The sequence below is a fragment of the Xyrauchen texanus genome, chromosome 41, assembly GCF_025860055.1.
Source record: "Xyrauchen texanus isolate HMW12.3.18 chromosome 41, RBS_HiC_50CHRs, whole genome shotgun sequence".
Classification (NCBI taxonomy): Eukaryota; Metazoa; Chordata; class Actinopteri; order Cypriniformes; family Catostomidae; genus Xyrauchen; species Xyrauchen texanus.
The window spans coordinates 24,402,061-24,428,466 of record NC_068316.1 but is presented as its reverse complement, the minus strand read 5'-3'; the positions used below and the strand labels follow the sequence as shown (position 1 = coordinate 24,428,466).

Sequence of the window (26,406 nt, the reverse complement as noted above, 5' to 3'; positions counted from 1 at the left end):
TTCACTTTTTCCACATTTTGTTATGTTAAAGCCTTATTTCAAAATTGATTAAATTAATTATTTTCCTCAAAATTCTACAAACAATACCCCATAATGACAATGTGAAAGAAGTTTGTTTGAAATCTTTGCAAATGTATTAAAAATTAAAAATGAAAACAATCACATGTACATAAGTATTCACATTTGCCATGACACTCAAAATTGAGCTCAGGTGCTTCCTGTTTCCACTGATAATCCTTGAGATGTTTCTACAACTTGAATGGAGTCCACCTGTGGTAAATTCAGTTGATTGGACATGATTTGGAAAGGCACACACCTGTCTATATAAGGTCCCACAGTTAACAGTGCATGTCAGAGCACAAACAAAGCCATGAAGTCCAAGGAATTGTGTGTGGACATCCGAGACAGGATTATATCGAGGCACAGCACTGAAGGTCCCAATGAGCACAGTGGCCTCCATCATCTGTAAATGGAAGAAGTTTGGAACCACCAGGACTCTTCATAGAGCTGGCCGCCCGGCAAAACTGAGCGATCGGGGGAGAAGGGCCTTAGTCAGGGAGGTGACCAAGAACCCGCTGGTCACTCTGACAGAGCTCCAGCATTTCTCTGTGGAGAGAGGAGAACCTTCCAGAAGAACAACCATCTCTGCAGCACTCCACCAATCAGGCCTGTATGGTAGAGTGGCCAGACGGAAGCCACTCCTCAGTAAAAGGAACATAACAGCCCACCTGGAGTTTGCCAAAAAGCACCTGAAGGACTCTCAGACCATGAGAAATAAAAAACTCTTTGGCCTGAATGGCAAGCGTCATGTCTGGAGGAAACCAGGCACCGCTCATCACCTGGCCAATACCATCCCTACAATGAAGCATGATGGTGGCAGCATCATGCTGTGGGGATGTTTTTCAATGGCAGGAACTGGGAGACTAGTCAGGATCGAGGGAAATATGAATGCAGCAATGAACAGAGACATCCTTGATGAAAACCTGCTCCAGAGCGCTCTGGACCTCAGACTGGGGAGAAGGTTCATCTTCCAACAGGACACTGACCCTAAGCACACAGCTAAGATAACAAACGAGTGGCTATGGGACAACTCTGTGAATGTCCTTGAGTGGCCCAGACAGAGCCCAGACTTGAACCCGATTGAACATCTCTGGAGAGATCTGAAAATGGCTATGCACCGACGCTCCGGTTTGGGGTTTATTGACACACTTTATTTAAAATGTATTTGCTTATACCATATGTATAAGCAAAAGTCACAATTACGCTTAGCTTAGCAAACGTCTCGGGTTACATGTGTAACCCTTGTTCCCTGAAAAAAGCGGAACGAGATGCTGCACTTTTGCTAAGCGCTACGGGGAACAATCTTGCATTGTGAACAGCTGTGAATTTGTGTGAAACATGTCAATGAACATTAACCTGAATTTATAGCCTCGGCTGGTGATGATCATTAGATGCTCCTGTGGCCAGGCTATAAAATAGAGGCGTCACCAGCGTGTCGACAGATACCTTTTTCTGAAGAGCAGTCCTGGGACGTCCCAGTGTGGCAAAAAAGCGCAGCATCTCGTTCCGCTTTTTTCAGGGAACAAGGGTTACACATGTAACCCGAGACGTTCCCTTTACAAAAAGCTTCACTTTGATGCTGTGCTTTTGCTAAGCGCTACGGGGAACGCAATACCCACGCCGCCGCACTGGGGCTGTCCGGACCCCTACGGTTGTGAAGTGTGCTCACAAAAACGCGAGAGGTCCCAGACATGAGCTTGATGTCGACTCAAGGGCGTAAGAGCCCGGAGTAGCAGAAACATCTAGCCCATAGAGTTCGATGAACGGTTGCGGAAAGGACCAGCCTGCCGCATCACAAACGTGTTCAGGCATGAGCCTGCCATAAAAAACTGAAGAGTGTGCGCGGAGAGGACCAGCCTGCCGCGTCACAAACTTGTTCAGGCATGAGTTTGGGATGTCGACTCAAGGACGTAAGAGCCCGGAGTAGCATGAACATCCAAACAATAAAATCTGATGAATGTGTGCGGAGAGGACCAGCCTGCCGCATCACAAACTTGTTCAGACGTGAGCTTGAGATGTCGACTCAAGAACATAAGAATCCGGAGTAGCAGAAACATCTAACCCATGAAGTTCGATGAACGTGCATCACAAACCTGCTGCAGAGGGACCCCTCTGGTGGAGTGAGCCCTGACACCTACTGGCGAAGCTTGACCGCGCGCCTCATAGGCCAGGGCAATAGCATCCCTCACCCAATGTGACATAGTCTGCTTGATAGCGGCTGCCCCCCTGTTGCGGCCCCCAAAGCAGACAAATAATTGCCCAGACTTACGCCACTGGCTAGTGCGGTGGACATAAGTCTGAAGGGCACGGACTGGGCAGAGTCCGTGAAGACTTTCCTGCTCCGGCGTTAAAAACGGCGGGGAGCAGAAGGCTTCCAGAGTGACAGGGTGTAGTGTCGAAAAAGGCACCTTAGGAAGGTAGTCAGGATGAGGATGCAGGATAGCTTTGGCCATACCTGGGGCAAACTCTAAACAGGCCGGCAAAACAGACAGAGCCTGTAGATCCCCGATTCTATTAAGAGAGGTAATCGCCACAAGAAAAACCAGCTTGAGAGTCAGAAGTCTGTCAGATGCTGACTCTAGAGGTTCAAAGGGGGTTTCAGCCAGACCCTCCAGGACTATTGCTAAGTCCCATGAGGGAGTTCTGGTCCTAACAGGAGGCCTCAGTCGCCTGGCTCCACGAATGAAGCGAGCGAGTAGAGGGTGCCTCCCCAAAGGCACCCTGTCCATCAAGGCGTGGCAAGCCGAAATGGCGGCCACATAAACCCTGAGAGTAGCAGGGGCATATGCCTGCTGACAGTTTTTCCTGCAGAAAGTCCAGAACTGAAACAATTTGGCAGTTAACTGGATCTGCACCATGTAAACTGCACCACTTTTCGAAGACACCCCATTTATTGGTGTAGATTCTTCTGGTGGAGGGAGCCCTAGCACTAAGAATGGTCTCGATAACTTCAGGCGACAGCCCTGTGTCCCTCAGTTGGTACCCTTCAGGGGCCAAACATGAAGTTTCCACAATTCGGGCCGGGGATGAAATATCGTCCCCTGTGCCTGAGACAGAAGGTCCCTCCTGTCCGGAATCGCCCAAGGCGAGCCGTCGAGGAGAGATATAATTTCTGAGAACCAAATCCTGTTCGGCCAGCAGGCGCTATCAGTAAGAGGCAAGACCCTTGCTGGCGAACTCTGGCTAAGACTCCCGGGAGCAGAGAAACCGGGGAAAAAGCATACAGACACATTCTGGGCCATGTATGCGCCATCGCGTCCAGACCCAGGGGGGCTGGGTGACTCAGAGAGAAGTAGAGGGGACATTGCACAGTCCCTTGAGAGGCGAAGAGGTCCACTTCTGCTCTGTAAAATCTCTCCCAAATTTGTTGTACTACCGAGGGGCGAGTGGAGTTTCCACTCGCCCCTCTCTATGTTTTGTCTGGACAGAAAATCTGCTCCCACATTTAGGCATCCAGGGATGTAAATTGCCCTGAGTGACAGGAGCTTGCCCTGGGCCCAAAGGAGAATCCGACGTGCCAGCAAATTCAGGTGGTGAGAAAGTAGACCTCCTTGATGGTTTATGTAGGAGACTGCTGCTATGTTGTCCACCCGCACAAGGACATGGCAGCCTCTCAGATGTCGGAGGAAGTATTTCAGGGCCAGAAATACCGCCATCAGCTTGAGGCAGTTGATGTGCCAATCGAGCTGATGACCCTCCCATTCCCCTTGGGCTGGACGACCACTTAAGATCGCACCCCAACCTGTCAGAGAGGCGTCTGTCGTTAGCATCCTGCGACGACATGATGCACCGAGAGTGGGACCCAAGGTAAGGAACCGGTGTCTGAACCACACAGAAAGGGAACGAAGCACTCGGCGCATAACCCTTATTTGCCTTAGGGGACTGGCCCTTGGATGAAATCCCCTGGCTTTTAGCCACAGCTGAAATGGTCTCATATGGAGAAGGCCCAAAGGAATCACCGTGGATGCAGTGCCATGAGACCTAGTATTCGTTGATACTGATGAACAGTGCAACTTTGACCTAGCCTGAGATTGCTCAGTGAGTTCTGGATGGACTTGACACGAGCGGGAGACAACTGTGCCCGCATCGTGATCGAGTTCCATATAATCCCTAGATAGGTAATTTCCTGGGTTGGAGAAAGAACGCTCTTTTGGACGTTGAGTCTCAGACCCAGAGAACCTAGATGAGCCAAGACGATATCCCTGTGCTGAACTGCCAGTTCTTGAGATTGTGCTAGTATCAGCCAGTCGTCTAAATAATTCAGAATGCGGATGCCCTGGAGTCGCAAAGGAGCCAGTGCTGCATCCATGCATTTCATGAATGTGTGGGGTGATAGGGCTAGGCTGAATGGAAGAACCCGATACTGGAAGGCTTCGTCCCCAAAAGCGAACCTCAGGAACTTCCTGTGCTGTGGCAGAATTCCAATATGGAAATATGCGTCCATGAGATCGATCGTGACCAGCCAATCGTGATGTTGGATCTGAGACACGACCGACTTGACAGTTAGCATCTTGAACTTGAACACCCTGACCGAGCGGTTCAAGCCTCGAAGATCTAGAATCGGACGCAACCCCCCACCCTTCTTGGGAACCAGGAATTATCTGCTGTAATAGCCTGACTCTTTCTCTGGAAGGGGAACATGTTCTATGGCCCCTTTTGCCAAGAGATTTTGCAGTTCTCTCCACAGTAGACATGCCTGCTCCGGTCTTACGGTGGGAACCACGCCGTTGAAACGCGTAGGGCGGCGAGCGAATTGAATTCTGTAGCCTCTTTCTACTGTCTTTAGAACCCACATAGAAATACCTGGCAGAAGTTTCCACGCTGCCAGGTTCTCTGAGATGGGTACTAATTTCAAAACTTCCTGTTGAGGGGATGTTGAGTGTTCCGTGTCCTGGATTAAGGCAGGAAGCAACGGTACACCCAACTCTTTGTTGGAAGCCTCTATCACCCGAAACACCAAAGGCGGCGGGAGTGAAGAGGTTTCGTGAGGGTATCGGGAGGGCCGAATTGGATGATACACGTGCCCCGTCCTGAAGGGAACTACCCTCACAAAGTTGGGTACAAGACCATCAGGGCTTCTTTCTTTTAGAAATCACAGCCCTGAGGTCTTTCTTGGGCGGCTGCTGAGGGCGACGAGCCTGTCTCCAGTCCCTACGAGGGGGAGCACGACTCGCCATGCTCTGTTTTTGAGCCTCTCTCCTAGCAGAATCGGGGCGAGACTGGGTGGCCGACGGCCCCGCCCCCTGAGTGCGGTGAGGAAGAAACTGCCCAAAGGCTTCCTCATGGCTTTTCGCCTCCTGGAATCTGGAGATAACCGTATTCATGGCGTCTCCAAAGAGACCAGAAGGCGAAACCGGGGCATCGATTAAGAAAACTCTGTCCCTATCTCGGATGCCTGACAGGTTAAGCCATAAATGCCTCTCCGTACTGACAAAAGTGGACATAGCCAATGGCACGGGCTGACTGCTTGGTCACGCAGAGAGACAAATCCGTAGCTCGACGAAGCTCTGAAAAGGCCTCTTCGTCGAGAGTTTTACCCGCACTCAGATCTTTTAGCAGGTCAGCCTGGTACGCCTGTAACACAGCCATGGTGTGCAGCGCAGCACCAGCCTGACCTGCCGCTTGATAAGCCCTCCCCACTAGCATGGAGGCCACAGGTGCATCTAATGATCATCACCAGCCGAGGCTATAAATTCAGGTCAATGTTCATTGACGTGTTTCACACAAATTCACAGCTGCTCACAATTGTCAGAGACTTAGCAAAAGCGCAGCATCAAAGTGAAGCTTTTTGTAAAGGGAACACCACTAATTATGTATTTAATGTGTGCATGGAGTTATTTGCCTAACCAAAATTTTTTGAACAATGGCAAAGACAAAAATTCTCACACAGAAGTCTACAGTTAGACAAAACAATTCCAAAAGATTTATTTGATACTCAGAGCAATTTAAAACCAAAATGTTTAAATAGATGTTTATTGTTCACGGATATATTGGTTACTGTTTAGCTAAGCATCTGGTTTCCAAGTTTACATATCAAGAGTCTGAATCATCATAGTTTGTGATTCATTTAAAAAAAATAAAAATTAACTAAACTCTTTTTGCTGGCATACAAAATCAGGTCAAACCCCATTTTTGATGGGATTCATTATGAATGTTGAAGTAGTTAAATATTGTAAAATGAAAGTAAAACAAATCCAGACTGCAGACTCTGTTTCCCATAGTAGTGTGCAAGACATTCATTTGGACTATTATGTCTAATGCATGAACATTTTCTTTTTAAAACATGCTAGATATACAGTATTTCATTGTCAGTTCTTCAAGGTTATTTATACTCCAGTTCGGTGCCATAAACTTATCAAGCTCTGTTTTACAACAATATTACAGCTTACTATTTGGCCACAGGTGGAAAGTTTACAAAAATGTGGGACTAGCACACAATAAATGACTGGACAGAAGGTAACCTCATTCCAGTGCATTATATATGATCATCAAAAACAGCTGTCCTTCTTGTTGTCCTTTGATTTCCAATCACTCATTCATAAACATCATTTAAATTAAAGGTGATATGTACACAGAAGCTTTGGCCAGGAAAAGAGAAAAACGGGTCTCAAACTCACTTGGTCATCAATGAACAATGGTGTTCACAGTGCCAAAACTAGCGGGAGTGTTAAAATGCCTAGAGGGACACTTCAAAGTATTAGAGATAGGGTGGATACCTAACATTCTTGAGCTTCCAGAACTTTTTTTTTTACATTCTGTTTACTTTTTCATAAAGCCATTCCTTTCTGCAATGCTTAAACCTGTTTATATAATGTGTAAAAAATAAAAAAAAACATTGAACATTGGTGTTTTTTTTTTATTTTTATTGTATTGTTGTTGTCAGTACATAAAAGCATTAAGCTAATTAAGGCCATGCCTTAGAGTGATGTAACCGTGGTTAAGGGGGGTTTTGGTAAAATCACTCTAACACACTGCCTACCATGGCCTATTGCTATCATTAAATGGTGGCAACATCAATATGATAACAAAAGACCTCATTATTCAATAAATTGTTTATTGTATTATTGGTAAGACAATTCTTCCATCAAGTAATCAACATGATTATACAGGAAATCAACATGTTGCTTCCGAATGTTCATGTACCTTGAAATCAAACCCTTTCTGCTAAATTGCTGACAAGTGCCATCCCCATTGGACATTTTTGCATCAATTCAAACATGTTCATCTTGTCCTGTGGCACTACTACAATTTATGGGTTCTGGTCCCATGGGAAGCAGCAAGTAAATTTGTTCAAAAGCAAAGCACAGAGGTTTTGGTTTCAATATAAAATTACATTTTTTACATCGTCTAAGGTATGTAGCAGAATATGAACTGGATATAGACAAGCAGAGTGGCATTTTCTGAATTGTTTACTTAGTTCTGTTAGTGAAATACTCTATAATCAGGTTTTCTGTGCAGATCTCTACACATTTTCTGCGATTCTCGCCTGTGTTTTCTGTGCAGTTGCTTGCGAAGACTCACGCGCTATTATATAAATTATTATTTACCCCATGTCGACTGTGACTGGTTGCTTAAAATATAATTTAGATGGTGTTTCCAGTTAAAATGGGTGGTTCTTGACCAATTGAAGCTGTTATAGAGCCCAGACCTCAGAACATATTAGGCAGTAGCCCTAGGTCTATGCGAGACTTGGTTTAGGGTTGTGTGTTTTTTAATACAGCTCGCTTTTTGCGCCACTCTGTGGACATTTCACCTCAACAACAATTCCAGCCTTGACCACTGGGGGCAGAGGTTTGAATTGAGTGGTTTAAACACCAGAACTTCAGACCTCCTGATGCCAAATTCACAGAGTGATCAGTGCAAGTAATCTACGGTATAAGTAATACAGTTCTTCAACCTAAATGTAGGCTGTTTACAGTAATGTAGCAATTCCTGGCACATTAATATAGAATTCAGTTGATGTGTGGTCACACTCATATAGCAGCTATTTAAAAAAAACTTTTCAAAAGTTGCTTATCTATTCAGAATTTGGAGTCGGTCTATCCGATTTATAAATACCTAGATCATGGATACTGACATTAAAATTTAAATAGATCCATAAAAGAAATTTCCTTAAAAATGTGTTCCAAATATAAAAATAAATACATGAAGATGCCTGCCTCCTGTCAAGAACTGTGAATCATTGACCACAAAACTTCCTGAGGAAGCGAGGTGAGGCCGGGCTTCGGAGGGCTGAGTGGGTTTGGGGTCCCTTTCTGACGACCACTCTATTCAGCTCTGTTTCCTCAGGAAACCATCTCGCCTCCAACGTCCCCTCAAGAGGACAAATTGTCGGTTTGTACTTTGTCTTGCAGTACTGAACTTATACTTCTCTTTCTCTTGGGATAAATGGGGTTGCTATGTTCTCAATACTTTAAGGGTTTGTTCACCCAAAAATGAAATCTCTCTAATAATCTACTCACCCTCATGCCATCCCTGATGTTCATGACTTTCTTTTAGAAGAATATCTCAGCTCTGTAGGTCCATACAATGTAAGTGAATAGTGACCAGCACTTTAAAGCCCCCAAAAGCATCTACATCATGCAAGAAGCAGCGTGAACTGGATCCACTCATTGACGCGCATAAGAGAGCGACCGGAATTAAACAATTATAGTGAAAATACATATAAATGTATCTGTTTCTCACCCAAAGCGATTATATTGTTTTAGAAGACATTCATTTAACCACTGGATCCGTATGGATTACTTTTACAATGACTGTCTGTGCTTTTTGTAGCTTTAAAGTGCTGATCACCATCCACTTGCATTTTATGGACCTACAGAGCTGAGATATTCTTTTAAAATCTTTGTTTGTGTTCAGCAAAAGAATAAAGTCATGAGAGTGAGTAAATGATGAGAGAATTTTCATTTTTGGGAGAACTGTCCCTTTAAGCATTTTTTCCTCACAAAAAGAACTTAAAGCTGAAGTGTCATGCATGATTTTCTTTCTTCCATGGGACACAACATGAAATGTTAGGCAGACTGACAGCCTCAGTCACCATTTACAGAAGATAGAAAGTCATAGAGGAGAGAAAAAGCCAAGCAGTCAGGAGATTGAGTGCCTTGCTCGTTCCCCGTCTGTCACTCAGTCGACGTTGTGTCGCTAGTTGACACTAGGGGTCGCTCTTGCGGAGCACGGCCATCTCTGATTTTGAGAAAAGGCCAATGAGAATTGGCGTGTGGAATTTGCATGCCACTCCCCCGGACATACGGGTATAAAAGGAGTGACGCTGCAAATACACATCAGATATCTTTTTCGGAGCCGAGAGAGCAGTCATAGAGCTGAACTCCTCTGCTGTTCCAGTCATCTCTGCAAGCTGTTGGCTTTACGGGGCTTTCCAGCGGTCCTCCCCCTCGCATACTACGTTGTGCTGAGCATACACCCCTGGGCGCTTCAGCAGCTGATAAAAGAGTTACGGAGTGAATAACTTCGTTTATATATACATTTATACTCTCGTATACATATATATATATATATATATATATATAAAAAAAAAAAAACATTAAAAGAGTGGCACAAACGGTGAAGCGTCTTTTTCAAGATGTCTTTCTGTTTGTGTGTGTTTCCTGGTTGCGGTCGTTCTCTCTCCCCGTCTGATGGCCACGATCGTTGCCTCTTGTGCCTGGGTGCTACCCACGCAGAGTCAGCGTTCGTGGATGGTTCATGCTCTCACTGCGAGAGCATGCCCATGGCTACGCTGCGGTCGCGCCTCGCACTCGTAAGAGCGCGGGGCACCCCAGCCGCTCCCCGACTCGGTCCTTCTACCTACGGGTATGAGGCGGTGTCGGCTAGCGCTGGGGGCGATATGGGGACCTCAGTGGGAGCCTCTCCGCCGGGTACAACCCCACGGACCTCCCACTCCCCGCCACGCTCGTATGCTCCAACTGAGCGCTGGGGCGCGGTTGCCGGCTCGCTTCATAGCGGACCCGCGATCACGTTCGGAGCGCCTGACGACGATGAGATTTCGATCGCGGCATCGGAGAGCGGGTTTGTCATGTCTGACGCTGATGACTCGGCTGAGCTACCAACCTCGGGTGCGGCACCGTGAGTGTCGGGCTGGAGTGGAACCCTCCGCTCCCCCCGAACCCTCGCGGCTCGACGATTGGTTCCTGGGGCCGGAGCGCCGCTTACGGCCACGCTCTGCCCCCGTTCCTTTCTTCCCGGAGGTGCACGAGGAGCTTACGCGCTCGTGGCACGCGCCTTTCACTGCCCACACACGAGCGGTAAGCTCCTCCGCTCTCACTACCCTCGACGGCGGGGCGGCAAGGGGCTACACAGCGATTCCCCAGGTGGACCAAGCGGTCGCGGTGCACTTATGCCCGCAAAACGCCTCCACCTGGCGGAACCGCCCGACGCTTCCGTCCAGGGCCCGTAGGCTGACGTCGTCTCTGACGGCTAAAGCCTACAGCGCTGCTGGACACGCCACCTCCGCCTTACATGCCATGGCACTCCTGCAGGTGCACCAAGCCAAGGCACTTAGAGAACTACACGAGGGTAGTCCTGACCCGGGTCTAATGCAGGAGCTGCGTTCGGCGACCGACTTCGCCCTCCGGGCAACGAAGGTCACGGCGCGGGCTCTCGGGCAGGCGATGTCCACCTTGGTGGTCCAGGAGCGCCACCTTTGGCTCAACCTGGTCGAGTCACGAGAGGCTGACAAGGTACGTTTCCTTGACGCCCCCATCTCCCAGGGACTTGGTGCTCAGGCACCTCAGCCGCTTGGGGCTTCGGGTCAACTGGGAAAAGAGCAAGCTCGTCCCGGTTCAGAGCATCTCTTTTCTCGGTATGGAGTTGGACTCGGTCTCAATGTTGGCGTGTCTCACCAGCGAGTGTGCACAGTCAGTGCTGAGCTGTCTGCGTACGTTCAGACAGAACACGTTGGTCCCACTGAAATCCTTTCAGAGGCTCCTGGAGCATATGGCATCATCAGCCACGGTTACACCGCTTGGTTTGATGCATATGAGACCACTCCAACACTGGCTGCAGACCCGAGTCGAGAGACAAGCATGGCGCCACGGCACACACCGCGTCCTTGTCACGCAGACGTGTTGCCACTCTCTCAGCCCCTGGTCAGACCTAGCGTTCTTACGGGCAGGAGTTCCCCTAGGCCAGGTCTCCAGGCACGTCGTGGTTACGACAGATGCCTCCCAACGGGGCTGGGGTGCCGTGTGCAGTGGGCACTCAGTCGCCGGCCCTTGGACGGGCCCGCTACTGTATTGGCACATCAACTGCCTCGAGTTGCTGGCAGTATTACTTGCCCTGAGGAGGCTTTTGCCGTTGATCCGGGGCAAGCACGCGTTGCTCCGGACGGACAACACAGCCGCGGCGGCGTATATCAACCGCCAAGGCGGTCTGCACTCTCGCCGCTTGTCACAACTTGCCCACCGTCTCCTCCTTTGGAGTCAGCACCGACTCAAGTCGCTGCGGGCCACTCACATCCCAGGTTACCTCAACAGCACAGCGGACGCGCTGTCACGGCAGGTTACATCCAGGGGAGAGTGGAGGCTCCACCCCCAGGTGGTTCAGCTGATCTGGAGTCAATTCGGCCAAGCACAGGTAGACCTGTTCGCTTCCCCGGAATCCTCCCATTGCCCACTCTAGTACTCTCTGGCCGAGGCCTCCCTCGGCACAGATGCCTTGGCACACAGCTGGTCCCCGGGGCTTCGCAAGTATGCGTTTCCCCCAGTGAGCCTACTTGCACAGACGTTGTGCAAAGTCAGGGAGGACAGGGAGCAGGTCCTCTTAGTGGCCCCTTATTGGCCCTCCCGGATCTGGTTCTCGGACCTCACGCTCCTCGCGACAGCCCCCCCCAGGCGAATTCCCCTGAGGAAGGACCTTCTTTCTCAGGGTCAGGGCACCATCTGGCACCCACGACCAGACCTCTGGAATCTCCATGTCTGGCCCTTGGACGGGACGTGGTAGACTTAGGTGGCCTACCACCCACGGTGGTAGACACGATCACTCAGGTGAGAGCCCCCTCAACGAGGCGTCTTTACGGCCTGAAGTGGCGTCTGTTTGCTCAGTGGTGTTCTTCCCGTGGTGAAGACCCCAGAGATGCGCAGTTGGATCAGTGGAAAGGAAAGGTTGGACCTTTCTGCAGGAAAGGTTGGAGGGACGGCTGTCACCCTCCACCTTGAAGGTGTATGCAGCCGCTATATCGGCACATCACGATGCAGTGGAAGGTAAGTATTTAGGGAAGCACGACTTGATCATCAGGTTCCTGAGGGGCGCGAGGAGGTTAACCCCCCCAGGCCGCGCCTCATTCCCTCGTGGGACCTCTCCATGGTACTTCGGGGCCTTCGGGGAGCTCCCTTTGAGCCCCTTGAGTCAGCAGAGCTAAAGGTGCTCTCTCTCTGAAGACCGCCCTCCTGACGGCGCTCACCTCCATCAAGAGGGTAGGAGACCTGCTGGCGTTCTCTGTTAGCGAACTGTGCCTAGAGTTCGGTCCGGCTTACTCTCACGTCATCCTGAGACCCCGACCGGGCTATGTGCCCAAGGTTACCACGACCCCCTTTAGGGATCAAGTGGTGAACCTGCAAGCGCTGCCCCTGGAGGAGGCAGACCCAACCTTTACATTGCTGTGTCCGGTGCGTGCTCTTCGCATCTACTTGGACCGCACGCAGAGCTTTAGAAGCTCCGAGCAGCTCTTTGTTTGCTTTGGCGGACAGCGGAAGGGAAGCACTGTCTCCAAACAGAGGATCGCCCTCTGGGTCGTCGATGCCATCACGATGGCATACCACGCCCAGCATGTGCCGCCCCCTGCTGGCCTACGAGCCCATTCTACCAGGGGCGTTGCAGCTTCATGGGCGTTGTCTCATGGCGCCTCTCTAGCAGACATATGTAGAGCCACGGGTTGGGCAACACCTAACACCTTTGCGAGGTTCTATAACCTCAGGGTTGAGCCAGTTTCGTCCTGTGTGTTATCAGGTGACACAAACAGGTAAGTTCGGGTCAGCCGGCCGGGTGTATCGCTTGTGCATAGCGCCTTTCCCCTCCCTTGAGGTGAAGACGTGCGCTCTTTTCCCCAGTTGCGTTCGCAGGAAGTGTGAACCCTGGACTTTCTTCCTCCCTAGCCTAGCGGCCGTTGAGTCTTCGGAGAGGCTCACTGCCGCCCCGGTACGGGCGTCACCAGGCCCCCGTACTGAGGTAAGTGCTCCACATGTGCTGGTTGCCCCCTTCGGCAACCCCGTGTGACGTATATCCCGCAAAATGGTTTCCCTACCGGCAAACCGCGTCTTCCTTGGACAGAGGGTCCTCAGCCCCGGGTCGCCATGTTTGTAGTAACCCCTCCCCACCTTTGGGTAGGGTCTACCACGGCACCGTTCCACACGATGTGCTTCCGCTGCTGGCTGGTAAGACCGTGTGTGTATTCCACCTAAACCCCCCCCTCGGGGCCGGGTGTGGTCTCCGTGGTGTCCTCCTCTTTGGAGGGACACCCCCCAGCTTGGACCATTTATAATTGGCCCCCAGCCGAACGATTGCGTTCCTTTTACAAGGAAGAAAAATAGAGAGAAGGCCCCGGCTGGGCCAGCCAGTCCTTATACTTCTGAGCAGTTAGCTGTTCCCCCTAGGTGCAGGGGACCGCTTCATGCCTGCCAGTGTGTTGGGGGTAGTTATGCGACGGCTTGCTGCGCTGGCTACAAGGCACACGGAGGTTTGCCCGTCTCACACCGCTTGTCTGCGTAACTTGGTTCAGTTTTCAACTCAGCGACACAACGTTTTCCATGGGACCCCTAGTGTCAACTCAGCGACACAACATTGAACCATCCGCTGAAAGCGCCGGGTCTTTGGCTCGGCTCCTCAATGCGATACCTGATGTGTATTTGCAGCGTCACTCCTTTTATACCCGTATGTCCGGGGGAGTTGCATGCAAATTCCACACGCCAATTCTCATTGGCCTTTTCTCAAAATCAGAGATGGCCGTGCTCCGCAAGAGCGACCCCTAGTGTCAACTCAGCGACACAACGTCTCGTTCCCTCCATCAGGGAACGGAGGTTACGTCAGTAACCGAGACGTTCTCTCCTTAATTTTGATGTTGATAACAGCCCCATTCAACAATGAGCACCTCTCTTCATTTGATTCTTTTTAGATATTTTTTTAAAGCCAAGTTAGCAGTCTTCCATTTGGTTTCTTATTAAAGTAATAAAGGCTTGGAAAAACATAAGGGTGACTATTTTTCTTTTTAAAGACCATTTCTTTATAACCTACTTTTCAAGATCCCAACATGTCCTGATTATAATGTGTAGCCTAAACAACTAGAGCCGTAGACAATTTGTGAGCTGTAATAAAATACCTGACTGTACTACAGAAGCCGTCATATTTTTTTTCAATCTAATTTCAGCTTCATATCTCAATTGATAATCCTCAGCTGAGATCTACCCAGTTGTATATCAACACCTTAGAACAATCCAGGCTAAGGCGAGGTAAAGGCGCTGTAATTAATAGGATACATCTGGTCATGATGACGCAGAGGCCAGCTGAGGTACTCTGGCAGGGTCTGACTCACCCCTCATATGAAACAACAAACAGGCTCAAACAAAACAAACAGGCTCACTAGTATGGAAAGTATATATATATATATATATATATATATATATATATATATATATATATATATGTGTGTGTGTCTCGAAATAGTGCTGAATCTTAAATATTTCATATATGTTTCATTGTTTTACATTTTCCAAAATCCTCAAACATTCTGTTTACTTTCAGGTTTCAATTAGATTTTGAATCACAATTATTTGAAGTGTAGTCTTAGACTTCAGGACCCCACTGTATTTACTGTGGCCCAGGCCTACAATCTTACCGTATATTTTGATGGAATTTGAATAGAAAATCACTATGATGTCACATGCCAGGGATGTGCAATGCAGTAAGGGGGGTGAGAGACGGGAAAGCAGCTGCAGAGACAGAAAGGTCTTAATCTATGCAGCAGCAAGGCAGTCAATTTACAGGGTGAACTCTTAACCTTCAGTCACTGGCCTCTCTCAGTGTAGGCTGATTCTGCAGCAGTTGAGCACTGTGTGTAATATAGTTGCTATTCCAGTAAACAGCTGTCTTTAAATGAGATCCATATGTGGCAAGGTGATGCTAAAGTTCCGTCTACAACTTTTTCATTAGACTTTTAGCAGGAAATAAATAAAATGGCACATTTGTAAAATCTGTGAAACTTTTAAATCCATATGATATGATCAGATCGAAACATTGACAATCTTATGTTTTCCATTCACAACGTTTGTCACTCATTAAATAATGATTTTTTTCATATCTCATTTTAGAATATATGATGTTTTGTAAAGTAGGCTAATCTAGATTTTACAGGTAAATGTGATCTTTACGAAAAGGCCAATGAGAAACTGCCGAATGCTGATTCATTCAGGTTTTGCACTGAGGAGCCGAGACAAGGTCCTGGACATTACAGCGGTGAAGTTCAGTCAGTGGTAAGAGGGACACAACATCTCTTTCCCTCCATCAGGGAACAGAGGTTACAACAGTAACCGAGGCGTTGCCCTTCTATTACTCAACATTGTGTTGATGTAGTGACACTAGGGGTCCCAATATGGAATGCCACAAAGGCTGCACAGGCTGCACAGAGCCTCCCCAGATGGTAGGTCTGACCCTTTGTGGGGGAGGAGTTTTTTACAAGCACAGCAGCTGGGCAGACCTGTTAGGTCCACCGAGTCCTGTCCAAGGACCAGACATGGAGATTCCAGAGGTCTGGGCGTGGGTGCCAGAGAGCGCCCCTTCCCTGAGAAAGAAGGTCCTTCCTCAAGGGAATTCGCCAGGGAGGAGCTGTCACGAGGAGCGTGAGGTCCGAGAACCAGGTCTGAGTGGGCCAGTACGTAGCCACGAGTGTGACCTGCTCATCGTCCTCCCTGACTTTCCACAGAAACTGTGCAAGTAGGCTCACTGGGGGGAACACATACTTGCGTAGCCCTCGGGGCCAGCTGTGTGCCAGCGCGTCTGTACCGAGGGGAGCTCCCGTCAGGGCATACCAGAGCGGGCAGTGGGAGGATTCCAGGGATGCAAACAGGTCTAACTGTGCCTGGCTGAACTGACTCCAAATCAGCTGGACCGCCTGAGGGTGGAGTCTGAAGGAGTGGTCTGTTCACCAGCTCCAGTGTTTCCACAGTGTTTATCCTCGTGTTACCCGTCTCAGGGGAGCTTAGGAGCCCTTATGGGGGTCTTCGGAGTTGGCTGAGAAGCGAGGGCCGTCCCTCCCCTGTGGGAGGCTCTACGCCGGGGCCGAGAGCTGGGCTCGGGCTGGGGCCGCTTGGGTTGGGGTCACCGCAGGGGTCGCTCTCTAATGCATCCACGAGGGAATCCAGTTAACGCTGCCTCTTGCGTGAAGTAAGTGCTTTTTGGGGCTTTAAAGTTTTAGTCACCATTCACTTGATTGTGTGGATCTACCTTGTTTTTGTTTTGCAGAAGAAATAAAGTCATCCACATCTGGGATGGCATGAGGGTGAGTTTTCATTTTTGGGTGAACTATCACTTTAAAAATGTAAGGCAGAAATTAAAAATAATTCAATGTTAGTGGGTTAAAATGTATATGTAAATGTTGAAACCTTACAGGGTTGGTTTGAGGTATTTGAGGTATCACTCTATAGCACAAAATGTTTTGTGCAGAACAATAAGTAGTATAGGCAATAGTAATAGTGCTGATTGCCTTAGCAAGCGGCACTAATAAAGAAATAATGTAATCTGCAAAGAACACACAGGTCAGCTTGCTCTTAGGTTCAGAGTTGAAGTGAAGAGCCCAAATCAACTCAAGCACTTTTATAGTTGTGAAACCCCATCACCTAAGGCTAGAATCTCCTCACTCAGACAGAGCAGACGAACACATGCTACATGCCCCTGCAAGCCTTAAAAATGGGTGTCAAAGATAAAAAAAAATAGGGTAGAAACACCCAGTTAAGTCACTAGCACCTCAGGTGGTGTTTTAGTCACTCCCTCTGTATAAACAAATATCATACATCAGTTTCTGGTGATGAATGAACTTTGCTTTCTAAAGACCTGTCACAAAAGTATCCCTTTTCATAGCATTTGATTGAGTAATATGAATATAGAACATCTATAAATGGATAATTTCATAGTATTATCGCTTGTCAGTCAGCGCCATTGGCTTTAGTCTTTTCTCTTTGTGAAGGTGATTAGAGTAGACTTAGACATGACCCCTATTTCAAGAGCAGTAAGTCTTAAGCGCTGCGCTATGCGATATGTTAAGTCAGTGGGCATGGCCATGAAGTTGTGAAATTTTTGTGCAGGCATTTTCTAAGCAAGTGGTTTGCTGAAATTATGTGCACAATGTGCTAATGGGCTGGGTCAAGCGCAATTTAATTAGGAGGTTCCTCTCCGGTTATTGCACCATCAGCATCCTATTATTTATTCCATTCCCTGTCAAGTAACTTCAATTCTGCAAGCAACATCAATTTAAATGAATCCTAAGAATGTGGTAGTGTAAATAAAATCTGGAACATTTGTGTTTTGCATTATATTTTGTGCTGTCAGTCGATTAACATTTTTAATCACGATTAATCTCATCATTTTTTTTTTTGTAGTTAATCATGATAAATCACAGATTTTAACATTTTGGAAATTTGACACTATATATACTTTTCTTGTCAAAATTCATGTATTTTTTTAATTTTAGGAAAGAAAACAAAACAATATATAGCAATATGCTTTATTAACATATTCAAAACAAAGCCTTCCACAATAGGAAGATAAAAATGCACTAAAATATCACTAATTCAAGTAACATTAAACGTTTCCCAAAGTATAAGTGGGAGTTGACAAATTGAAAGAATAGTCTCCCCACATTGATTGCATATTCGTTGCAATTGGCATTAAATCTGTTAAACTCAAATCCCCCACAATATTAAAGCAATCGTGAAGCTGTGTTCATGATTCGTGTCAGAGCGTCAGCATCGAGCACAGCTTTGAACTCACCATGAAAAGCACATATAAACAAAGATGTCTCATTCTACATTTTGGTGATAGATAAGATTTGGTGCGCTTCTGTGTTACTTAAAATGCGTCTTACATAGGCTAAAAAATATTTTATTTCTATCACAAGTCCCATCTGGGCTTGTTCTGTACATCAAAGTGTTAAGAGCTTCTTTCTCCATCAGGGACGAGCTGTCAGAGATTATTTTATTTACTGAGCACAACAACCTCTGCGGCTCTATCATAAGAGAGAGCGTAACAGTCAACTAGCATTTTACGACCGCCCATAGAATGTCTATAGGACCGCCGTGTTATGCTGTTTTATGCTAAGCATATAGGCTCTTCTTGGTTGAAGCCAGAGTCTATTTAGCAGAGATGGGCCAATTCTATTAAAATGAATGGGAGAAATTGGAACGCCCAAGCAAGAAGCTCTAGCACCCAATGGCCAAAGTATGTAGAAAGGAATGGATGTCCCGGCTTACAGGTAAAACAGCCTTTTATATACAGACATCACCAGTCAATCAACTTGCTAACGCTCATGCACATTAGCTATACAAGCCAAAGAATATTGTGTTTTAGCGTAAAATTAGGTAAAGAAGCAAAATTTATGTTTCCAATATTATACAGTTTTATTGCTAATTTGAAATATGTTCTTTGATCTTAATCTTGCCCAACCATTTTTTTTTTATTTTGGTGTTCCCCATTCAAGTAGATGGGAGCTGAACTGGCATGACTGGAAATGGCTCCCGAGAGCGTTCCAAAGATGGCTGACAGTCACTGACTTGCTAGAAAGAGTTTGGTTGCTGAAAGTTTGTGGCATGTGCGTCAATGTAATGACTCCGGGCGGACACATTACAAAGTTCACGTCCATCACACCAGTGTTTATGCTGTATTAGCGGTAAATGCATTAATCACGATTAAACAAAATTCACACTTTTTAAATTAATCACAGATTTTAACATATTAATTCTGACAACTCTAATTATTTTTAAGTTTAGTTTACCGAGAGTTGACCTTGGGTTGTCATTTAAGCCATTCATCAAATATGCACACACTACGAGGACTTTCACTGAGATTAGCATAAGCTTTTGATTGTTAAGACTAAGTTTTTTTAACCTCACAGCCCATGATTTCTGCTCTCATACTTGGGATAAGAAACTTTGAGTACAAAGATCCAATGATTCAACATTGTTTTTTTAGCAACACTCTCTAACTAAACAGTGAAACATCCTTCCCAGAGGATGTTTATTGCTCAGAGGAAACTTTTGTGCTTATGTAAATCTGAGCACAGTTTGTGACTTTTGTTAAGATAAACATCTTAAACTCTAGAGGAGACGCATGCAAGATTACTGGGGTCTTTCCCACAGGGGAAAAATATCAGAACCATGAGAATTGCTCTCCATTTACTGTAATCTTATTGTTGTCTAGATCTCATTTGTGATTTGTCTTTCATATGGGTTGATTTGTGCTACAGGAGTGATTATTTGAAGACAAAAAGTGGTAAAATGGAGTGTAAAATCTCCGCTGGCTTTGCTCACTGATAATTTAGTTCATGGCCTGCTTGTCAAGCTAAAGGCTAATACAGTGAATGTGATGAGATAACAGATGAACTTGTGAAGATATGACACATTGAGGAATGCTGGGAAAAGAGAGTAGACAGCATTCCTCTATCTCCCACTCTTTCTGACCCCTCAGTGAAGCTGACACTGCCAGTAGCCGATAAACTCAAAACCAAATTTCTTCATGAACCACAGATAAAACTTAGATTAGTCTAGCTAGGTAGTAGAGTTTCATGTTTTTAGGTAGAACATGTTATCAGTATTGTGAATTAGGGCCGCTGATGTTTAATAATAGAAACATAGTTGTAAATGCACAATGCACTTGATGAAGGGAGTTACACAGGAAATTCCTGGTTGTTTTTTATCTGGGAGGACTCGTTTGAGAAGAATCACAAGTCATTGCTCTGACCATGTCAGAATGACACACAGTGTCTATTGACCACTGAAGCTGGACTGGGGTACATGACCTGGACACAGGACCATCCGGAACCAACATGACCGATAACAAACAGGGACAGGACGCAAGACCGAAATAAACACGAAACAAGACAAACTAGCAATGGACAGCACACATGAGGAGGCAAAAAATGGAGATCAATCAAACAGGTTAAAGAGGGGACAGGTGAGGCAAATTAACTAAGAATAGGCAAACAAGGAGACAGGGCGTAACGGACAACAGAGACACGAGGCAAAACAAAGCCACGCGCTCTCACAAAACACAACCAAGACAACAAGAGTTCATGCCAACCGACAGACAAGACGAGAGAATGCACGGCAATGGCAACGAAGCAATGCTGTGCATTCTCAAACTAGTCACAGCCTGAGCGTACATCATGAGGCAAACACCATGGGATGCACACAACAGGCAGCGACCTGAGACAAGACAAATAAACCCGACATCTCAGACCGAAGTGACAGAACCTCAGCACAACATGACGTCAGATCGCCTCCTGGGTACGCAACACGAACGCAACACGAAGCACACCCGTGGTAGCGAGAGACAGACAAAAACGATGTGTGTCATGTTGCCACGTGTTGCCCAGTGCACTTACGCCAATAAAAGACAGAATATGGAGCATGAGTGTCCGGGTCCTTACACCAACCGAACCCAGATAGGGAAGTCAGGATCCCATGCTCCAGACATAAAACAACACAGACTGAAGAGCGCACGGCAGGGAAACGACAACCAAAGCAGTGTGCTCACACATAGACAGAAAACTAAACACAAGACAGACATAGAACAATGATGTCACAATCCTGTCACACAAAAACCCAGACTGACAGAGTGACAGGACCATGATAGACACTCACATAGGCATGTAATAATTACTATTCCTTAATATTATTCTGTAATACCAACAGTGTAAAATAATGTCACTTTGAAAGTTTGGCAAGTACTTTAAAGAATTTGGTCAATGTTAAAATACTTTCTCCTATCTGCAGTACATTCGATGCCATTTTAAGGAAACTTTTTTAGGACAATTGTGTGCTATGTTTGTCCCTGTCACCTACTTTTATTATTTTTTATTAAATAGTACCAAATAGAACTTAGGCACATTATTTGATATCTTTATAGTGTTTAATGCAAAAAGATAAATAATAATAAATAAATATTAAAGTATTTAATAAAAATCTTTTGTTTAATTCAAATTTAAGCAAACTTGCATGTCCCCATTCAGTAAAGTAAATAATAATGGGTCTATACATATGTATTTTATATATATATATACTACCGGTCAAAAGTTTTGAAACACTTTTCTTCACATTTTAGAATAATAGTAGTCATCAAAACTATGGAATAACATAAATGGAAATATGGGAATTATGTTGTGACTAAACAAAATCCCAAATAAATGAAAACTGTGTTATAGTTTAGCATCTTCAAAGTAGTCACCCTTTGCCTAGAATTTGCAGACATGAACTCTTGACATTTTCTCATCCAACTTCTTGAGGAATCACCCTGGGATGCTTCTTAAACAGTATTGAAGGAGTTCCCATCTATATGTTGGGCACTTATTGGCTTCTTTTCTTTATTATTTGTTCCAAGTCATCAATTTTGTAAATAAATTAAAATGTTAGTTTTATAATGAAATAAATTAATATGGTGGCACAAATACATTTTTGTCTACAAAACTAGTATGTGTGTGTGTGTGTGTGTGTGTGTGTGTATGTGTGATATATATATATATATATATATATATATATATATATATATATATATATATATATATATATATATATAATAAATAAAATATATTAAATCTGTTTTTATATATTATATAATATTTATTTGTTAATAATGTTATTAAATATTATATATATATGTTTGAACATATTTATAAAAAAATTTCTACATAATTACAAACAACGTAAACACTGTGACCCTGTGGAACTTTCAAAACATTGCTCTGTTTGTTTGGGCGGTACAACAAGTCAGCTTCTGCCTCAACCCAGTGTTTTTTGGGACTATTCGTTTTTCTGAATAAAACCAGATGGGGGCGTGCTTGTGAAACTTGTTTGGAAACAACCACTATAATACAATTTCATTTGGTGCTGCTAGTGACAGAGAAATTACAGTTCACCTTTAAAATTCCCACTGCGGCTCATTAAAAAGGGCAATGCATGACATCACACTAGGAATATTAAATTCTAGGTGTATTTTAAACCATCGAGCACCCAAATTTGGTAAAAGGTTGAACATGGGAATATTTAAGACTCACCTTGCATTGTTGTCTTTGTCGGCTCAGCAAAGAGTGGGATGAGTAAGAGGTAGATGAGGTAGACAAAGGATAGCCAGTTGTACCGGAACAAACATGCTGCAAAAAATAAATAAAAAAAGAAAATAAGAGAGAGAGAGAGAGAGAGAGAGAGAGAGTATGATGAGTATGTTTTTCTTTTTCCTTTAGACTTTGATCAAACCACAGTAAATCAGACGCTTGTTATACTAAAGTCTTTAATTAGAGGGGCCACTCGTCATATATTACAGGACTGAGATACCATACAGGCTAAGTCAAAATTCCCTCAGGGCTTTTGGGTGTATGAGTGTAAATACAAAAAGCTTGCTGTCACTAGCTTTGTAATCCAAACTCATGGCATTCTACATTTTAAAAGATCTGCCTGTTTGTGGCTTCGCCAAAAGCAGAGTATCATCTTTCTTCTTGTGCTAGAATTGCACAGATCATGTTAAGAAAATCTTGAGTGAAGTCTAGCATTTAACCCAAGCACCCATCAATCAGTTATCTAAAAAAAAAAATACCTGCAGGTCTTTCAATCTACAGCAAGAATAAAATGTCTACAAATATATCATGTGTACCATTTGAGATGAATGAATTGGCCATTCCATACCCTCAAGTGGGTAAAACAGAATTTTTTAAGCGGCTTAAGTGTCCAAATACTATGGGGCCACTGTTGGTGACAAACTTTCAAAAGAAATAAATACTCAGACATGGGACAAATAACATCGACACCATTGACACAGATTCATTAAGGCCTTGACAAGCCAAGCCAATGGTTGGCCCAATATCGTGCTGTCATTGACCTCTTTGGCACTAGTCAGACCCCAGTTGGCGGCTTTTCATCTGATTGAGCATGTTGAATCGGTGGTGGAGCCCATCAGTGAGACAAGAGACAAAGTGTGTTCAAGAGCAATTTTTTGGCCCAGGTGCAGGCGACATAAGGCAACAACAAAGTCGGCTTTTGTCGCCGCTAGTTCTTTGATGTTGGTTTGGTGTGTCTGGGCCTTTTATACATCAACATATTTCTTTAGAAGTTCCAATTTAAAACAATATCAACTCAGTTCAATGAGTCATTACCTTGCATCTTATACTGTGTCATTTAACTCGCTTTTAGTGCCACAAAATGGACTGAACTGCTACATTGCGTGTAATGAACCACGTGATGTCATTTTACAAAAATGTCGCTATAGTAATTTTCACGAGGTCAGTCTGAATATCTTCTCATTAGTGACTGTGCCACGTCATTCAGTACGGAGACACAATTCTTGTCACTGGAATCTTATCGCCTTGTGTCTGGTTAGGACATAGTGTTTAAACTGAGGTAAACAAACCAAACCACCTCTGTAACACATATTTCCTTGAACAATATGCCTATTTAACGTGTCATGACAACATATAATTACACATTGAAAGAAGAGGAAGTTACAGGAAATGTTTACATCTGAAAAAGCAGAGGCTCCTTCATACTCTTTAGAGTTTGCCAGGTCAATCGACACTACCATTTCATGCTAAAGTTATTCTGTCTCTTATTATTGAGGTTTAGTTTATGGCAAAGCCAAACTTCAGATTAGGGTTAAATAGCTTTGCTAGGAAATGTTCAATGTACAAGGCTTGTCTTTGAAAAAAGAGTAGACTGAAAGAGCCAAACTTGTCTTTGACTTATTAACTATGTAGTTATGTTGTGCACAGTAGAAACACTAAATTATTCTTAATTCAATTAAACATATATCGCTTTCATCTGTATCAGTAAGGGAGTTTATGCACTAGCTAACTCATTAGTGGCATTCCTTTGAGTATGGCCACAAGAGCACATACAGTAACAGAGGGAGCATTGGACTAGTCTGAGGGAGCTAGAACATTTTTGCGCAGTTTACACTGCGTGACCAATTATTAGGCAAATTGTATTCCTTAGGACTGATTTTATTGTTGAACAAACACTCAGTTAATCCAAAATGTTATTAAACCTCAAACCTAAATGTTTAGCAAAGAAAAAGTGAGTTAGGTCTTTCCCTGGGGAATATATAAGTGTGTACAATTATTAGGCAACGATTAGTGAGCACAATTATTAGGCAACTAAATTACAAAAATTATTTCTTCAAATTCAATTGTTTATTCTCTATTTTAAGAGTAGGTGCAACAAAGAGTAGGTTTCAAAAATATCCAGTGCCCAATAGAGTCACCCTTCTTTTCAATAACTGCCAAGAGTCTTCAATCCATGGAGTCTGTCAGTTTATTGATCTGTTCACAATCGATTTTTGCTGAAGCAGTAACCACAGCTTCCCAAATGCTGTTCAAAGAGGTGTATTGTCTTCCCTCACTGTACATCTCATGTTTTAGAAGGGCCTACAAGTTCTCAGTAGGATTTAAGTCAGTTGAGGAAGGGGGCCAATTCATTATTTGGACATCTTTGAGGCATTTGCTGGCTAGCCAAACAGTGGAGTACTTGTATGCATGTGATGGAGCATTGTCCTGCATAAAGATCATGGCCTTCTTGAATGCTGAGGACTTCTTCCTGTACCACTGCTTCAAGGTACTTTCCAGAAACTGGCAGAAGGTTTGAGAGTTGAGTTTCAGTCCATCTTCAACTCAAAAAGGTCCAACCACCTCCTCCTTAATGGTAGCAGCCCATACTAGTACCCCTCCTCCACCTTGCTGGCACCTGACTCGAAGTGGTGCCCTGTGTCCATTAGTGATCCAGCCATGGGCCCATCCATCTAGTCAATCAAGAGACACTCTCATTTCATCTGTCCATAAAACCTTTGAAAAATCTGTCTTTGTGTATTTCTTTGCCAAATCTTGACGCTTCAACTTGTGAATCTTATTCAGTGGTGGTCATGTTTCAGCCTTCTTGACCTTGGCCATGTCTCTGAACACTTGACACCTTGTACTTCTGGACACTCCAGGTAAGTTGCAGTTCTGGAATATGGTGGCACTGTAGGATAATGGGTTCCTGGTAGCATGAGGTTTAATTCTTCTCAAGTCTTTTGCAGTTAATTTGTGACTTTTCTTCTCCATGCGTTTTTTGCGCCCCAGTTAACTATTTGCAACAAAACGTTTGATTGTCCGCTGGTCACGCCTCAATAGTTTAGCTATTTTCCCTAATAAATTGTGCAATGCTAATTGTCTAAAAGGAAGCAAGCAAAGGATAATTTGCATTGGTTTGTTTTCTTTGAAGCCATATCCTGGGTTTTCCCATTCAGAAATTAAACATGGTTTAATTGTAAAAGGCATCGTTCTTTCTATTCCCTTGTGGACTAAACCTGACCACAAGAAAAACTTTGTGTCTCCAGCATAAAAAAAAAACCAGAGGGATTTAACACTATTTTGAGGATAACTGATCATTTTAAGGCTGCATGATATAAACCTTTGATAGAAATGATCATAATTATTATAATGCAACCCAAATTACTCATTACATTTCACCCAAAATGCAAAGGGGGAAAATAAAGGACAAAGAAAATGAAGCCTATTATTATTAGGGGTTCAATCACCAAGTGCTGAAACTTTTGTTTTTGTCGGGAATATTATTATTATTATTCTGCCATGGAGACCAAACCGTAAAGCCTAGAGACATGAAACATGGGGGAATGGTAGTACTTTAGCTGGCTACACAGGATCATGGACTCGTCCTAGTTGGCCAATAGGGGGCACTACAGTGAACAACAACAACAAATTACACATTTTGGGCAATAACTCCTGAACCGTTTGTCATTGTAATCCTAGGCTCAAAAAGAAGAAAAGTTATATCTCCGATTTCATTTCAATCACAAAAAATGTCCTCCATATTTGATTTTTGCAAAACACACTTTTTTTTAACTAGTCCTAAGTCGTCCACCCGATCGGAACCAAACCAGTGTAGAAAGATTCTCTGGAGTCCCAATAACAATAATTATCAAAAAGAGTTTGAACTCTCGATTCAACGTTGCAACGGCATGCCAAAACGTACTGCAAACTCTTGATAAGAATGAGATATTTTCTCCAAATCTGAGGACACTTGCCACTTGGTGGTGCTATACCAGTGACACTCCTAAAAATAGCTCTTTCTATGAAATGGTTGGTCTGAT

General features: G+C 44.8%; 1 protein-coding gene across 1 annotated transcript in view; it reads right to left on the bottom strand.

Annotated features, from left to right (window-relative positions):
- LOC127634048 (piezo-type mechanosensitive ion channel component 2-like) overlaps window positions 1–26,406 on the bottom strand; it is a 171,881-nt gene that overhangs the window by 122,024 nt on the left and 23,451 nt on the right. Inside the window, exon 2 of the mRNA XM_052113448.1 lies at window positions 22,328–22,423. Within this exon, the coding sequence (XP_051969408.1) occupies window positions 22,328–22,423 (96 nt within the window). The remainder of the gene's footprint in view (window positions 1–22,327; window positions 22,424–26,406) is intronic.